Source organism: Anser cygnoides, chromosome 2 (genome assembly GCF_040182565.1).
Source record: "Anser cygnoides isolate HZ-2024a breed goose chromosome 2, Taihu_goose_T2T_genome, whole genome shotgun sequence".
NCBI classification, from domain to species: Eukaryota; Metazoa; Chordata; class Aves; order Anseriformes; family Anatidae; genus Anser; species Anser cygnoides.
In genome coordinates, this window is record NC_089874.1 from 55158425 (window position 1) to 55172855 (window position 14431).

The window sequence follows — 14431 nt, forward strand, 5'->3', positions numbered from 1 at the left end:
CCTAATAGAACAACGGAATCAAATCTGAAATGCTTCCTGAACAGATGGGCCAAGCCTTTACTATGTATAGTTAGAAGGAAGTTTAGAAACCTTGTATCTCTGGTGCTACCTTACTTGCTAATTAGTCAGCTTTAACATACAGACTTGTGTTTCAAAATGGGGGGCAGGATGACCCAGGCCTGGAGGATATTTCAGAATAGGTGAGAAACTCATGCAATGAATATATCCTTGGATGTGTAAATGACTTAGCTTAGTATGCATGCCTAAGTTGAAACAATAAGATAAGAAGGAACAGAGATAAGGAAGAGCATGTGCAAGAACTGGGTTTAACTAGTGAAAGCAGTGAGGAAGACTATCGATGACCACCAGAAGACCCCAAAAGACCACCAGTAGAAACAAATGCATATGTGTCAGGGATGTTTACATATTTTAAGGAGTTCTGAGAAATAGTATGAATATGTTAGTTATTTCTTGGAAAGCTAATGAATATGTATATTCTAATAGCATAGCCTTTGTTGTTAAGCAACTCGTGCATACACTAGGTGGAGTAATCCCCTGTGCGTTCGGTGCTGCAGTTAAAAAATGCCATCTTTCTAAAACTCCAGATTGAGTCTTAGAGAGTTTAATCACCCAGCTTACTAGGTAACAGATAAGTCATGATTATTTGACAGACTTAGAACCCGTGTTAATATTTGAAAGGTCTGTGAATGTGTTTCGTGTGTAAATCTAGAGCGTGAAGGTTTGTGTACATTTTCAACAGGAAACTTTAATCCTGATGAAAAGGGAAAAAAATGGCTTCACTATCTGTGTTCATATTTATATGAATGCTGTTTTTGTTTCCTTCTAAAGGCACGGCTCTGTCTGTGTTGGTCTACTGTGGCTGACTTGGTGGGTGTATCTATATCTTTGGAATACGTATTCAGCCTCACCGCGGGCTAGACCTGCATATGGGGACAGCAGCATCTGCATCCATTGAACTGAGACTGAAGAAACCTTCTGGGTCTTTAAGTGCACTGAACTGTGTGTGTGAGGAATGGGTTAACCACTTTGCCTTGCTCTGCCTTATCTGCCCTGCAAGGAAAGTGTTAACAGTTCTGCCTAGAAGCTGGGCACGTATTGCTTACTCACCACCCAGAGCTGTAAACAGGGGCCTGAATACTTTTAGGGGATGTACTAGGAGCAACAAACCCATTATGTGATGAAAACCATAAAAATCCTGTTTTGAGAAAACTTCAGCTTCAGGGCTGAGGCAGGTTGGAATTATCAGACAAGGGCAGGAGGATGTATGCACTTAAAACCTGTACTAATGGCTTAGTAACTGCAATAGAGGCAGTAGGACAAAGAATGGTAATTTGGACAAAGATAAAATACTGTCAGCAAGAACCAGAGCAACACCCCTCTACTTTTCTAATCAGGTTGGAGAAACAGCAGTGAATGTCAGGGGGAATAGATCCTGAAGCAGAACAAAGTAGACCCTTGATTGTGTCATTATTAGTATATCAAGCAGACCCAGATATGAAGAAATATTTTACTAAGCATCCCCCAGGACAGCAAGGTAAATCAATGGGAGAAATCATGAATATAGCCGCATTTGTATATAATGGAATGGATGAGGAAAATGCTAAACAAAAGAGAAAGCAGCAGGAACAAAAGGCAAACTTTCTGGCAGCAGCCTTGCAAGGGAGAGATTTTAAAGAGGAGACAGGGAAATAATAGAAATCAGAGAAGCAGATATCTGAATAGAGATTGAGTAACACCAGAGGATTGCTGTGGTTACTGCAAGCAACCAGGACACTTGGAGAAGCAAATAATTAGTCATCCTAAGAAAGGGACCTAGATAACATAGTTTTATTTTTATTTATTTATTTTAAAGATTTCAGGGTGTTGTGGTTTAACTCTGTCAGGCAGCTAAGTACCACACAACTACTTGCTCACGCTACCCAAGTTGGTTGGAGGACAAAATCAGAAATGTAAAAGTGCAAGAACTCATGGGTTGAAAAAAAGTCAGTTAGATAAAGCAAAAGCCACACATGCAAGAAAACAAAACAAGAAATTCATTCTCTATTTCCCATTGGCAGGCAGGTGTTCAGCCATTTCAAGGAAAGTAGGGCTCATCACACATAACTCTTTCTTACAGTTGTCACGGACAAATGCCACAAATGCCATCACTCCAAATGCTCTTCCCCCCTTACTCCAGTTTTTATTGCTGCACATGACGTCATATGGTATGGAATATCTCTTGGATCAGTTTGGGTCAGCTGTCCTGGTTCCATCCCTTCCCAGCTTGTGCACCCCCAGCCTCCTTGCTGGCAGGCTAGCATAAGAAGCAGAAAAGTCCTTGGCTCTGTGTAACTGCTGCTCTGTAAGAACTAAAAACATCATTGTTTTATCACCACTTTTTTATCAAAAATCCAAAAGACAGCATTGTGTGAGCCTCTGTGAAGAAAATTAACTCTGTCCCAGCCAAAAACAAGACAAAAGGTTAGGGTAGGATTATATTTAGATTTAGGGTATGGTTAGGTTTAGTTAGGGTTGCTCAAGTTAGGGTTAGGGTCCTGGGTTAGTGTTAGGGTTAGTCATCAGGGCTAGGGTTTATGGTTAGGTTTAGGGCTATGGATAGGGCTGGCGTTTTGGGTTATGGTTAGGGTTAGGGTTAAGGTATAGTGTTAGTGCTTAGGGGTTAGGGTTAGGACTAGGGTTATGGATAGGTTTAGGCCTAGGATTGGAGTTTGAGTTTAGGGTGAGGATTAAGGGTAGAGTTACATTTTTGCTTTTAGGAAAAAAATGCTTTTAGGACACTAATTTAGGATTAGGTTTTATTTTATTTAATTTAGGTTTTATGGTTTGGGTAGGTTTAGTTTTAGGATTAAAGTTAGGGTTAGTGTCATAGAATTATTGAGTCATAGAGTCATTGAGGTTAGAAAAGATCTTCAAGATCAAGTCCAGCCATCCACCTAACACTACACGTCCACTGCTGAAACATGTTTCTAAGCGGGACATCCACACCTCTCTTGAATACCTCCAGGGATGGTGACTCCACTGCCTACCTGGGCAGCCTGTTCCAACACCTAACCACCCTTTCCATGAAGAAATTCTTCCAGGTCTCCAATCTAAACCTCCCCTGGTTCAACTTGAGGCCGCTGCCTCATGTTCTATTACTTGTCACCTGAGAAAAAGAGACCAACACCTTCCTCGCTACAACCTCCTTTCAGGTAGTTAGAGAATCATAGAATGGTTTGTGTTGGAAGGGACTTGAAAGACCACCTACTTCCTTCTTCTAGGTTCCTTCCTAGGACACCTTCTGCTAGACCAGGTTGCTCTAGGATCAGATTGCTCAGGATTGCCCCATCCAACCTGGCCTTGAATACTTCCAGGGATGGGGCATCCATGACTTCTCTGGACAACCTGTTCTAGTACCTCACCACCCTCATAGCAAAGAATTTATTCCTAATATCTAATCTAAATCTCCCTTCTTTTAGTTTAAAGATATTACCCCTGTCACTATACTCCCTGACAAAAAGTCCCTCCCCTGCTTTCTTGTAGGCCCCCTTTAAGTACTGGAAGGCCACTGAAAGGTCTCCCCGGAACCTTCTCTTCTCCAGGCTGAACAACCCCAACTCTTTCAGCCTGTTTTCATAGGAGAGGTGTTCCAGCCCTCTGATCATTTTCGTGGCCCTCCTCTGGACTTGCTCCAACATGGCCATGCCCTTCTTATGGTCGGGGCCCCAGAGATGAACACAGTACCTTAGGTGGTGTCTCACAAGAGCAGAGTAGAGGGGGAGAATCACCTCCCTCAACCTACTGGTTGTGCTTCTTTTGATGCAGCCCAGGATATGGTTGGCCTTGTGGACTGCAAGTGCATGTTGCTGGCTGATGTTGAGCCCTTCTCCACAGGGCTGCTCTTAATGCATTCTCCCAGCTTGTGTTTGTGCTTGGGGTTGCCCTGACCCAGGTGCAGGCCTTTGCACTTGGCCTTGTTGAACTTCATGAGGAAACAGAGGATATAGTTAGAGAGTGATGAGGTCTCCCCTCTGTCTCCTCTTCTCCAGGCTAAACAGCCCCAGTTCCTTCAGGCTCTCTTCATATGTTTTGTTTTTCATTCCTTTCACCAGCTTTGTTGCTCTTCTCAGTACATGTTTGAGCCATTGTCCTGACTCAGTGTTATGTTTATGTGTCCAGTTCTGGGCTCCCCAGTACAAGAGAGACGTGGAACTCCTGGAGAGAGTACGACAAATTGAAACACAGGAAGATCCATCTGAATATGAGGAAAAACTTCTTTACTGTGAGGTGACAGAGCACTGGAACAGGTTGCCCAGAGAGTTTGTGGAGTCTCCTTCTCTGGAGACATTCAAACCCCACCCGGATGTGATCCTGTGCAACATGCTCTAGGTGTCCTTGCTTGCACAGGGAGGTTGGACTAGATGATGTCTGGAGGTCCCTTCCAACCTCAACCATTCTGTGATTATGTTATGGTTAGGGTTAGCCATTAGGTTTTGAGTTAAGGTTGAGGTTGGGGTTTAGGTTTAGTATTAGTCTTACGATTCAGGGCTAGAGTTAGGGTTAGGGTTTAGCTAGGGTTTAGTTAGTTTTAGGTTTACGGTTAGGGTTAGGATTGAGCTGCGGTTAGGATTAGGTTTAGCCACTAGTGTTATGACTTGGGTTAGTGTCCTGGGTTAGGATTAGGCTTAAGTGTTATGGATAGGTTTGGTGTTTTGGGTTATGTTTAGGTTTAGGCTTAGGTTTAACATTAGGGTTCAGGGTTAGGGTTAGGCATTTGGGTTCAGGCTAGGGTTAGGGCTAGGGTTAGGATTAGGTTTAGATGTAAGGGTTAGGATTAGTGGCTAGGGTTGAGGTTCGGGTTTGAGTTAGTGTTAGATTTAGTTTTAGCTTTAGTGTCCTAGGTTAGTTTTAGGCTTAAGTTTATGGTTAGCCATTAATTTAGATGTTAGTTTCAGGGTTAGGATTTACAGTTATGTTTAGGGTTACATATAACGTTGAGGTTTTGGGTTATGGTTATGGCTTAGGGTTCAGGTTTAAATTAAGAGGATTAGGTTTAGAGTTACATTTCTGGTTAGGATTATATTTAGGGTTACTACTTTCTTACATGACTGTTGCTTTTCTCCCTTGTGATCACTTTATGTTAGGAAGACTATTACACCTAGAGGCAGAGTCTGAGCCTGGCCCTTCCACGGCAGGGGGTGAGGGTGGGGTTACTCATATTTTCTGCTGCAAGGCGCCCCCTGAGATTTGAAGAAAATTCCTCAAAGCCAACAGGGCTGAGAAACCATCCAGATATTTAGATTTAGAGATTTGTCGAGGGGATTGCTTCCTGGCGAGCCCCTCACATCCCGCCACCCCGAGACCTCCCCGAGCCCTGCTTTCCCCCGCTCCTCGCGTCAGGCCGCGCCCAGGGCCGCCTCGGCCCCGCCTTGGGCCGCGCTGCCGGAGGCGGGCGGCGGCGGCGGCGGGCAGCGCTGACATGCGTTTTCGGGCTAAGATCGTGGATCTCGCCTGCCTCAACAACTTCAGCCGTGAGTGCGTCGCGGTGGGCGAGCCGGGGTCGGCGGTGCCTCGGCTCGCCTTACCCGAGGAGGAGGAGGAGGGAGGGCTGTGCGCGCCGGCCCGGTTGCGGGCGCGTTGAGGCCCAGGCCGAGGCTCCATCCAGGGCCCTTTACTCGCGGGGGGGGGAGGCAGCGTGAGGTCGTTTTCTTCCCCCTCTTCCCCTCGGCGTTTCTGGGATTTTCTGGTAGCAGATGTGATTTTGGGGAGTAAAGGCTTATCCCCTGCCACTGAGGTACCCGGCACGAAGCAGTTTCTGCTGTAATGTTCCCCTTCCCTCTCCAGGTGTAATTAACACGATCGCCAAGTTAGCGAAGACCTGCACGCTGCGTCTGACTGCGAGCAAGCTGTATTTCATCCTCTGCGATAAAGTCGCGAATGGAGGGGTCAGCATGTGGTGTGAGCTGTGCCAGGTAAGCCTGGGGGAATTAAATAAACACGTCATTGCAAACCAGAGCATGTAGTTGGGTCCTTTTTACACGGTGTTGATTCTAACTGTAGTCCTTACCCAAGGTGTCTCAGGTCTTTCAAGGCACTCTTGTTTAGCAAGACTGCCTTTTATTTGTACAGGCCCAGTGTTTCTGGCTAGACACCACTTTTCCTTGGTTGTCACCTCTTTGTAAGGCTTCAGCGTGTGCTGGCCCACAAGATCCTGCCCAGAACTGGAAGCAGTTGAGCATAACTCATCCCTCATACCCCATGTTTTGACAGCCTGTGTGTGTTAGGGCAGGGTCTGAAGTTAATAGGTTTAGCTCTGAAGAAATGGGCCTTCATCCTTACACAGCCTGTATTGATTCCTGCACATGGTGCTGGGCAGAGGAATCCTGCTGTAAGCATGTGGTTCTAAAGTTAAGGTCTGAAGTCAAACTTGCCCCACTTCATTTGCCTTTTTTCTTTCTTTTTTTTCTTTCCTTCCTTTCTTTCTTTTTTTTTTTTTAATTTGCTTTATTTCACGACTTTTAAAACTTGCAGGGGAATTTCTTTGATGAATTTCAGATGGAAGGAGTAGCTGCGGATCACAATGAAATCTATTTAGAGCTCACACCTGAGAACCTGTCGAGAGCATTAAAAACTGCCCAGAGTGCTAAGGCAGTGAAGATCAAGTTGACTAACAAACACTGTCCTTGTCTCAAAGTTTCTGTGGAGCTAGTAAGTGCAACAATGCTTTTATCATCGTTATTAAGTAAAAGCTTTGGTAGCTTTGGTGTAACTCTAGAAAACTAAAGAAAGAAAAATCTTTCCGTTTTCCATTTTACTGGCATTTCCTGCCATCATGGTTGGTATCACGCAGAACCAGCTTTGTGTTTTCCAAACGACAAGGAAGAGGTGGAAGAAGAATGAAAACCATGTGATTGAGACACCTTTTTATAATGTCTTTGTCACCTGCTACCTTTTCTCTATTCATCCTCTAAATTTTCTGTGGATGATTGTCTTCTCATTGAAGCCTCTAGGTGCAGGAGGTTTTAGTGTATTTTTTGGCTCTTTGTTTTGTTTTTGCTTGTCATGCTACTCAATTTCAAACTGCACTTCAGATTTTTTGTTGTTTTTAACATGTCCTCCCTGTTTAACTTGAAGGATAGCACATAGATAGCAATGACTTGCAACTTCATCCTTATTCAGAAGTGAAGCCTGCGTAATAGGGGACCTGTGGAAGCTGTGGAAAACTGGAACTGGGTGTCTGAGGCACTTGGTTCTAGTATTTCCTAGACTGGATCTGAAAAACTTGGATTCAGAATTCAAGTCCTGTTTTTAACTTCAAGAGCATCCTCTCTCCCTCAAGCCATCCTTATCAAGCAGCAGTAGGATTGTGACACATGACATTCCTGTGAGGGTTATTCCCAGAAGATTATGGAATGACTTCAGAGAGCCCAGTGTGCCAGACTTTGATGTAAGCCTCTGTTTTTATATTCACTTTGGAGTGGGGAGGTGGCTACTGAGGTGGAGTACACAGCCAGTGGGTTTTGGAGAGGAGATGGAGCACTAAAGGGAAGGATGGAAGCTAGATGTTTGGAGAGGTAGGGGACATGGCTTCCATCGTGACAAGAGAGCCCAGAACCTCTGAAAAGAGAGCAGGTGGTTACCAGTTGTTGCTGTGATATTCAGGGTGGGACAGGGGAGGAGCAAAGGACTTGCGTAACTTTAGACAGAAGCATAAAACACACATATGATTACTTCATATGATCAACTGCTTAGGTACCAAGTAGCCCAAATATTCTGTTATATTTGTAATTCATGGCCTACCTGGCAGAGTTGAATGTATGTGTGTTTCCTCTTGTTTTTTGTACATTCTTTCTATATCCTTTGTGACTTTTAGCAGAATTGCAAGGAAAGGTCTTCATGCAAATGAGTTACTATTTGAGGTTATGGATGTATGTTACCTCTACAGCTAAGATTATTTCAGTTTTGAAGACACATAGCACAGTAGAAACTTTATGCGTTTTATTCTGTTATTTCAGATTTACACTGATGCAGTTTCAAAACTGATTGGCTATACTAACTTTTAGCGGGTTCATGTGAGAATCTGATCTGCAGAAATTGTCTGTGCTTTATTTTGAACACGGACTTGGGATAGTGTGTCTGAAGCAATTGCTAGAGTGATGCCCTGTTGGTATAATGGGAAAGAGTTCTGTTCCTGGATCACTTGCTGATTTTAGTTAAATGTTGTGCTCCGTGCACTCAGTACATAATTCAGAAGTCTAAGGGTATAATTGAAGGGAGAAATGAAGGCATCGCATCCCATTCACACATGAAATATTGGTGTGAATGCAGTTCTTGTGTCTTCTTAGGTCAGTATTTACCTACCAGCACTGAAAACAATGAAGAGTGTTGTGGAGAGAATGAAGAATCTCAGCCATAGCATTGTAAGTTAAGACACTTCAAGTGTTTGTCCTACAGATGTCATTTTATCTTGGACGTAGTACTTTTCCCTGTTGCCCAAACTGGTGCCCCTGTGTTATATTTTATTTTTGAATGGGTCAAATGTTGAACTAAAGGTACATGAAGATTGTGCAAGGGTTGAAGGGAATGATGGGATTTATTTTAGGACTGCCGCTGAAAAGCTTGTCCTGGGCCTCATAGAATATGGTGCTCTTTGTACTGAATTCCAGAAAGAACATGATATAGTGTTGCTGCAAGCCACTCTTTACAGCTGGAAAGAAATTGTAGTCTTTCGTGAAGCTAGCTGGAGACTTTCTAGGTGATTTCTTTAAAGAAATGCCTATTAAGTGAGTTTTGTGTTACGTGTCTGTTAAAATGACCTTTTGGTGAACTTGAGGTATGATTTAGAGGAAATCCTTCTCATGGCTCGTGGATGTCAACCCGTGCTTTAGATTCTGACATGGTGAGCTTTCAGCCCACCCTGGGTTTCTGGAGTGCTGGTGGACCTTCCACTGGAAGAAGCCCACCGCAGTTGGTGTGAAAAGGGATTTTTTTTTCTTTTAAGGGATTTTTTTTTTTAATTTAATTGCTCTCAGTCACCAGAATTTACTGGCATTAAAGGGAGTAAGTAGGTATAGAGCTTTGGAATAGTTTGGTTTGGGGATGTTTGTAACAATTTTGATAAATAGGAATGTTTTTGTAAACTGAGAATCCTGAAATTGGGTAGGTCTTAGTCTTAACAAGGCTCGGAAGGGTTGAAAAACTAACAATGGCTTTCTGGCAATTTTGCAAATGGCAACCATCATGCAAATAGAAGAGTAAAGCACTTCAAATTCTTCTCCTTTGTAAGCCTTCTGGGTGGGCTCTCTGAGTGTGCTCCCCCCCCAATATGCTCAGTGTACATGCTTACACACAACATAGCAATGTGTAACTGATTTGTTTCCAGAGCTGAGGATCTCTTCTCACAGGGGATAGCTGTGTGATGGGATCGATCTTTGGTGTGTAGCAACACTCAGAGGAGGTAGCATATTAACACTGGCATAACCATGTTCCTAAATTCCTTACCTTGTGCTCCAAAGTATGTTTATAGTCAAAAATAAGTAAATCTCTGGGAAATAGTTTTGATAGCTCTAAGGGAGACAGCAAAGTACTTGCATCCTGTACATGCTTTTCTATTATTAAAGATCAAAAACATCAAGTGTCAGAAATATTTATGCTAGATGCATAGATCCTGGTAGTAAATACGGTCAAGATCAGAGCTACAAAAATGGCTTTTAGAAGGTCTTTCAAATAGTAATTGGTCCTTGTCTGGGAGCATTCATCTGTGGGCATCTCCCATTCCACGGGTCATTCTGGTTGTCATGTGAACCTCTATAAAGTATTGAGAATTCTTCTGATCACAGAAGTGAAGTGCTTAGATGTGCATTAGGAATCCTCTGATTTGCCTGGGATTCATATAAGATCATATATAGTCTTCTTCTGGTAGGTTGCTTTGTCAGGATAGAATTTGAAGGCTTTCAGCATTTTTCCAGGATTTCTAGCAGTCCGTAGTACTGCTTGGAGTCATTGCTCTGGTGCAGCTGTTGTCTGTTTTTAAGTCTGCGAAAGCAACTGCAGATCAGCTCTTGGTTCATCCCATTTTCTGTGTGTATTGTATGGACTGTGTATGTGTCTTTCTGTTTGTTGAAAACCTGGAAGGGAATGCAGTAATGTTCATCTTAGGCAATTTCAGTCTCTTATTTCTAAAGGCTTTATCCAGCACATGAACATTCCAAAGCCAGTACTTGTTCTAAAAGTACTGGGGAGTGATTGAATTTTTCTCACCGTAATTTTAGAAAAGATGGTCTGGGATCATTCACACAGGAATGATGAGAAATGTATTTTGTAGCTGAGCATTTGGATGTTTGAACCATGTTCAAAAAGTGCAGCTGAGCTTTTGAAGGCACTGAAGTACTTCTGGAAGCTTGAACAGAGGAGCACTTAATTCCTTTGTAATTCTGCAGTGCAGAAGTGGCTTTCCTAAAATTGATTGTATTGCAGGTGATTGAAGCAAACTTGAATGGAGAAATGAATTTAAAAATAGAAACTGATTTGGTATCTGTAACAACACATTTTAAAAACTTGGGAAATCCTCCCTGGGGTAAGTTTCCTTGTTTCTTGCCTCTTGTGTCTGTTTCACAGAACCACAGAATCATTTAGATTGGAAAAGATCTTAAAAATCCAAGTGTTAACCTAGCACTGCCAGGTGTACCACTAAACCATGTCCCTGTGCACCACATCTACATGTCTTCTGAATACCTCTAGGGCTGGTGACTCAACTACTTCCCTGGGCAGCCTGTTCCAATGCCTCACAACCCTTTCAGTGAAGTCATTTTTCCTAATATCCAATATAAATCTCCCTTGGTGCAACTTGAGGCCATTTCCTTTTGTCTTATTGCTTGTTGCTTGGGAAAAAAGACTGACTCCCACCCTGCTATGAACTCCTTTGAGGTAATTGTAGAGAGCAATAATGTCTCCCCTGAGCCTACTGTTTGGTCTCATTATGTAAGTGTGATGCTGATAATAGTACTTACCTTCTCTTAGCACTTACAAAATAGCATCAAGTCCTTCGAAGTCATCAACTGAAACCTTAAAAAGGAAAGTGGCCAATGTCTATTCTATATTTATGTGGGGAATCTCTTCCAGTAACATTGACAATCTGTAGGAAAACTGGGCTTTAGCTTTCTTGCACTGCTGTTGCTGCTAAACAGTCCCTTTGATATCAACTGTTCAGTGATTGTCAGGTGTGTCCTTACAGGTTTTGAAATCCCTTCTGATGTTTTGACTAAGTGATGTGTTCTTTCACTTCCAGCATCAGAGGATGGATGTCAAAGCTCTGCTCAAGACAGAGATCTGGAAAGCATGGTTGAGGCACGCATAGACATCAAGAAGTTGCAGCAGCTGCTTGCTGGACAGCAGGTCAATCCCACAAAAGCCTTGTGCAGTAAGTTCAACAGCTCTGTTTGCAAACTCCAGTTAAGGAGGGGATGTTTGCTGTCCTTGTAGTCTTACAAGAACATCTCTTTTTTGTCACTTTAAAACTTGGCTATTTTTACTGTGCTTGAGAACTTTGAATATTTTTGGTTTTAGTTGGTGGGCTTCAGCCCTTAGGTACTTTGGAAGTAGAAGAAAAAAAAAACAAACACTAAAAAGCATTGTCACGACCTTTTAAAAGTATCAAGTTGGAATATCTGGACTGACTGATCATGTGTGTCTTTTTATCATGTTTGTTTTGAAGTTAAACTTGTATTTAAGAATGTTAATATTTTTTGGAAATTCTTAAAGCTTTAGTTTCTACTGGAAAAGTGAATTTACCGACTTAAAAAAAATTGTTTCCCTCATGTACTTTCTTATGTCCAGCACCAAATTAATTCTAATACCAAAATGCTTTTTACACAGCAGATGTTTCTAACCTTAGAAAGAGTGTGTTCTTCCTAAGCAGAAGCTGTGCAGGGTTCTATATTCTATTTTGGTAACTCTACATGCCTTTCCCAAGGACTTCTGACCTCCAGAGAACATCTCTGCATTATAGTTTAGTGCAGATGCTAAGGGTTTCCCAGAGAAGATTAAGTCATGGAATTAAAATATTACATGCCTTACAAGGCATTACATGCCTTAAAATTACATATTTCCTTTTTGGTATCAGCTTTCATAGACTCTTAATAATTCTTCATGGACCATCAAGGACTTTAATACTACCGGGTGATATGTCTAGTCATCCTCTTTACTTCAAAATATACTTTAAAATTGCATCCTGTATGGGATATGGTAGAAATATTGTGTTCTTATGGTGGCATTCTGTAGAGGATGTCATTTTAAAGTATTTGCCATACTTCAAATTGGATTTGTGTTTTTTCTCTTTACAGATATCATAAGTAAGAGAATCGTCCACTTTATCTTGCTCCATGAGGATGTTTCCCTTCAGTATTTTATTCCAGCACTTGCCTGAATGATTCAGAATCACAGCCGTTTTCCATCCTGAGGCTCTGTCCACAAAGGGGGAAAAGAAATATCAGTGTTACCTGCTTGAGTTGTATATAAATTCCTGACTTTTTTTTTTTTGATTATAGACTGCTTGCTCTGTAAATGTTACTGTACCCCCTCTATAAGATGGGGTTGGGTGGGGGAAAAGGATCACTGTTGTTCATTTTGTAAAATGTAAGACATAATCAAACAATTTAGGCAAATACATGCTTTATACAGTTGTTTTAACCAACTGACACTTGTGCTGTTGAGTCACTGGATCTGCAGAAATTTCAGGTATAAGTGTTCATCTCCTTAACATTGGTGCCTGTACATAAGTCAGCTTCCAGAAGGGGCAAGGAAGGGGGTTATTCTTTCTTTATTAGGAATATTTGAATGGATGGGATATTTAGCCTGTGGATATTCAGATTGAGTGTTCTTGTTCCTTCAGAAAAGAAAACAACTTGGTTTGATATTACTATGTGGTACAGTCAGGAAAGCATTCACTGCATGTATTAACTTAAGGTTATGCAGCACTGAGCATCAGACAACCATTAAGCCATAATTTTTGAGGTCCACTGTATGACATACTTGAGAAGCAATTTTACAAGATTTCTGGCTTCAGTGACAGAAAATCTTGAAAGTAGAAAACTTGACATAAATTTTCTAGTTATCCTGATATTTGAGATGATCTCTAGCTGAATTATGCTTTGGGAGAGATTTCTGTCTTGACCATGTATTTCAGTTACAATACAACTGCAGTAGGAGGTGGGCACATATAATCTGGAATTGAAGCTTTTTGTGTTTGTGATGGATTTGGGATACTAATAAAGAATTGTTGCTTTTGGGTAGGGAAATAATACTGATCTGGCATGCAGCTGTGAAGAGAAGTTTAGAAGCAGTCTTGCCAAGAGAAATTAAAATATTTAAAATATTTTAAAATTTTGCTTTGTTGTTACATACTATAAAAATCTAAAGTCTACTATAAAAGTCTAAAGAAGATGCATGCTGTGTTTCCTGTACGTTGTTTTTTAATCTTCAAAAAGATCAGAGGTTGAAGATAAGAATGGGGAGAAAAAGGATTAATATCTACCAGTCTACTAACATAAAGAAGGAGAGGCTAGTAGAGATAATCTTACATCTCTTCAGATGCTGGGAAGGCTGGGTTGTGCAGATTCAAACAGGCCTCTGACCAGTGTGCAGCATGCTATTCACATCCGATCCCTGGAAGGGATGCAGGGTGTTTTTTAAAAGAAAACAACTCCATAAATCCCTCCAACAGAAAGGATGTTCACGTGGGAACTTCTTGTTGCAAGTTTAAAGACAAGGAAATCTAGGTAGCATAGTCACTGGTGACAAGTGGGAGATGCCTGCAGGCCTCCTAACGTTACAATGAGCAGGCAGTTTGTCCTGCAGCCCTGGCAAATGCACAACGCAGCCCGAAGGCAATACTGTACATCCAGCACAGATCTGGGCCTGTGCAGGTTCCTTTCTCCTATGGAGAAGGGCTGAAAGAGCTGGGGATGTTCAGCCTGAAGAAAGGAAGTCTCTGTGGGTACCTCACTGCAACTTTTCAGTACTTCAAGGGGGCTTATAAAAAAGATGAAGAGCAACTTTTTGCTCAGGCAGATAATGATAGGACAAGGAGGAATGGTTTTAGAGAGAGACAGACATACTGGAAAGAGTCCAACTGAGGCTAGTTCTTCTGTAGAATGTTATCCCATGCTTGTACTTAGAAAAATGCATTGGAATACAAAATTTGGGTCTCTGTTTGACAAGTTTGAAAATCATCGCCTTATAATTTTTGTGTGCAAGCATTGTCCAGGACCCTGTTTGCCTTATTTCTTCTGAATACAGTGTATAGATATAATCCTCTGCCAACACATAAAGCAAGAGACATCAGGTAGCTGCAGATCAGGCAGGAAGTAATGAGGTGTTATTGGTTAGTGTTATGTACAGTAGTAAATGTCCCTTGATCTGAATACCTGTGTGG

The 14431-nt window shown here is 41.9% G+C and overlaps 1 protein-coding gene across 2 annotated transcripts; it reads left to right on the top strand.

Moving 5' to 3' along the window:
• Positions 1 to 5376: 5376 nt before the first annotated feature.
• Positions 5377 to 13444, top strand: HUS1 (HUS1 checkpoint clamp component). Of its 2 annotated transcripts, none has more exons than XM_048054121.2 (8): positions 5377 to 5531; positions 5845 to 5972; positions 6532 to 6708; positions 7340 to 7447; positions 8346 to 8420; positions 10477 to 10576; positions 11288 to 11419; positions 12342 to 13444. In XM_048054121.2, the coding sequence occupies exons 1-8, from the start codon at positions 5480 to 5482 to the stop codon at positions 12422 to 12424; spliced, it is 855 nt and encodes a 284-aa protein (XP_047910078.1). In that variant the 5' UTR covers positions 5377 to 5479; the 3' UTR covers positions 12425 to 13444. The 2 variants fall into 2 exon arrangements, with proteins under 2 accessions (XP_047910078.1, XP_047910079.1); XM_048054122.2 differs by having other exon boundaries at positions 6556 to 6708.
• The last annotated feature ends 987 nt before the right edge of the window (positions 13445 to 14431 follow it).